This window comes from Bison bison, unplaced genomic scaffold, assembly GCF_000754665.1.
Source record: "Bison bison bison isolate TAMUID 2011002044 unplaced genomic scaffold, Bison_UMD1.0 scf7180017864533, whole genome shotgun sequence".
NCBI classification, from domain to species: domain Eukaryota; kingdom Metazoa; phylum Chordata; class Mammalia; order Artiodactyla; family Bovidae; genus Bison; species Bison bison.
Genome location: NW_011495082.1, coordinates 991791 through 994601, shown reverse-complemented (window position 1 = coordinate 994601; position 2811 = coordinate 991791). Strand labels below are relative to the sequence as shown.

General features: G+C 42.7%; 1 protein-coding gene across 1 annotated transcript; it reads right to left on the bottom strand.

Annotated features, from left to right (window-relative positions):
- Positions 1–12: 12 nt before the first annotated feature.
- LOC104982497 (cytochrome c oxidase subunit 7C, mitochondrial) lies at positions 13–2145 on the bottom strand. The gene is made up of 3 exons (XM_010831889.1): positions 1944–2145; positions 975–1103; positions 13–117 (listed from the first exon to the last, which is right to left on the bottom strand). The coding sequence occupies exons 1-2, from the start codon at positions 2016–2018 to the stop codon at positions 987–989; spliced, it is 192 nt and encodes a 63-aa protein (XP_010830191.1). The 5' UTR covers positions 2019–2145; the 3' UTR covers positions 13–117; positions 975–986.
- Between the last annotated feature and the right edge of the window lie 666 nt (positions 2146–2811).

Below are 2811 nucleotides of genomic sequence, written 5' to 3'. Positions count from 1 at the left end.
AGAGAAGAGGCATTAAGGATTTATGCTATAATTTATTTACAAACATATCTAGGATGCTGAATTCAAGGGATTGATCCTTTTAAGAGACTGCACCTCTTAATATGCTCCTCTTCCTATCTGTGAATAAAAACACAAAAAATTAATGACATTTAAACTCAAATTTAATAGAAATCATGCAGTTTCATTAATGTATTGTCTGCCCTTCAATTTATGACTGGTGCATCAGAAAGCGTTTACAGTATCATGATTTTACTCATACTGATTTGCTTCATCATATGCATCAAGTAATGGCTTAGATAAATCATTTCCCTTCTAAACTAAGACAAGTGTAGTCCTTCTTTTCTAAACTATATTTTGGAATTTATTCCAACCAACCCACAGAGCCTCTTATAGTGTTGTTTTTGATGAAAATTCTAATTACAATATTAATTTTCTCACTCAGTGGTGCTTTAGTTGCTAAGTCGGGTCTGACTCTTGAGATCCTGAGGAATATAGCCCACCAGGCTCTTCTGTCAATGGTAGAATCTTGCAGCACACATGATTCCTTCATGTATATACTAACATATACCACCCTCAAGACAGATGAACATTAATGAGTTTACTAGAACTTTTCCTGGTCAAGAACCTCAGCTCTGGAACAAGACTGCCTGGATAGAATTCCTGGTCCACCACTGCTAGCTATGGAATACTATGCAAGTTGACTTTTTTTTTTTTGTCTCAAAGCAGGTTAATACCTCACAGTTTTGCCTGGGAAGCAATCTGAGCCTATATATCAGGTGTGCTTAATAAACAGCAGCATTCAATAAACACTGGCTTTCAGGCAAAGATATGTTTGTCTATAGGTTCAACCTGTCTCCCACCAATGTCACATGCCCGCTTAACTTCAGTTATTTGTGATTTTGAGGGGGTGGGTGGTAAGGGAAGAAAGGAATAAAGGAGAAACTTCTGCAAAGGTTGTAAGTCCATAAATTTACCTGTCTCATGGATTACTTTTTCAGCAGTTGGTGTCTTACTATAAAGAAAGGTGCAGCAAATCCAGACCCAAAGAACAAAGTCATCATAGCTAGTAATCTCCACTTGTTTTCCACTGAAAATGGTATATTCTGTCGGGAACAAAAGAGAACAAACAACAAATACTGAACTTCAAACCATCTGATTTTACAGATTAAAAATAAGTACAGAGGAAATGCTAATTTTTATATAATCAGGATATATATGCCTGGTCAAATACCTGAGCTCTGGAACAAGACTGCTTGGATAAAAATCCTGGTCCACCATTGCTATGTATGGAATACTGGGCAACTTAATCATAGCACTTTTAAACATCTTTAAAATCATATGACCTTCACCGCAAACACTAGATGGTAAACAAATTCCTGGCTTTCCTCTTCGACTTTATCCCTCTACACCCTTTCTAGGCCTCAGGGAACCCCAGGAGGCTGTTACAACTAACTACCCGCTTGAAGCTATTTATAATTAAAGCTAAAACCAACCTCAAGGATGGTTAATACTTCTAATTTCGTCAATTCGTTTAGAAACACTAGCCCCACATCATAGACCCTCACAACCCCGAGTTTTCAATAACCTTCACTTCGAAGCCGGTGACCTTTAGCTAGGTTTTAAGCCACAATACCTGCAGTCAGAGGTTCTAAGGTCCCCCGAGTTTTGAAGGGCAGGGTGGGGCGCGCAGGGGAAATGGGGGGAGCGCTAGAGCGAGATAAGGCCTCTGGCTTCATTTACTGAAGCCTATTCACGACTAGAGCGCGCAGTCACACTCCTGAACTTTCTCCCGGGTTCCTGGGGGAAGCGGAATGTTAGTCGACGTCCAAGTTCAAAACCCTGGCTTCTCACTTCTCTCTTCACGGCGCATAGTAGGCCTCGAAGTTCAGTCAGTCGCGGCCAAGTGCCCCCTACCCAACGAAGCAGGCCCCTTCCATACTAACCTTCCCTGGACCCTCCTCATAGTGGCTCCGACGAACCACTGAGGTTGTGAACCTCCGGATGCTCTGTCCCAACATAGCGCTGTTGGACGCTCTACAAAAGATCCAGAGACCGGAGGCGGAAGAAATGGCGGCTGCAAACCTACCGCTCCTTGCCTCACGACCTTGCTCCTCTAACTGCAAAGATCGAAAGGGAAGATGGGAAATGAGGCACAGTTATCGGCAAACGCGAGAAAACGGCGCTCTGAGGATTGTGGGAATTGTAGTTTAGAGCACCGTGGCGCATTGTCGGCCCTGAAGGATTGTGGGAAACGTAGTCTGGCAGCAGATTCTCGCAGTGATTCTTCTAGAGCTGAGTTCTTTAGGCTTGTTTCTAAAACGATTTTACTGAAGTTAATGAAGCAGTTTACGTATGTTCTAGTTTATGGAAAAGGAAAATAAACCTCTCCCTTTTCTTTTTTTGTGACTATATGCTATGTGTTTCTAATTTGCACTACTATGTCGCTCTGAGATGTGTGAAGAAAGCGTAACAACAAATAATCGAATAATATGCAGTGCAAAGGATTTCAGAGAGAAAACTGAGTTGATATGCCAAGGAAAGGGTTATTGGAAGTAAGCGTAGTTGCTCAGTCCTGTCGGACTTCCCCCCAGACTCCTCTGTCCATGGAATTCTCCAGGCAAGAATACTGGAGTGGATTGCCATTCCCTTCTCCAGGGGATCTTCCCATCCCAGGGATCGAACCTGGGTCTCCAGCATTTCAAGCAGATGCTTTACTGTCTAGGCCACATGGGAAGCCCCCCCTTGGAAGTATAGAGAACTAAATGCAACAGAAATAGGGAAAGAGGGCAGAGAGGACTCAAGGCCAGCATT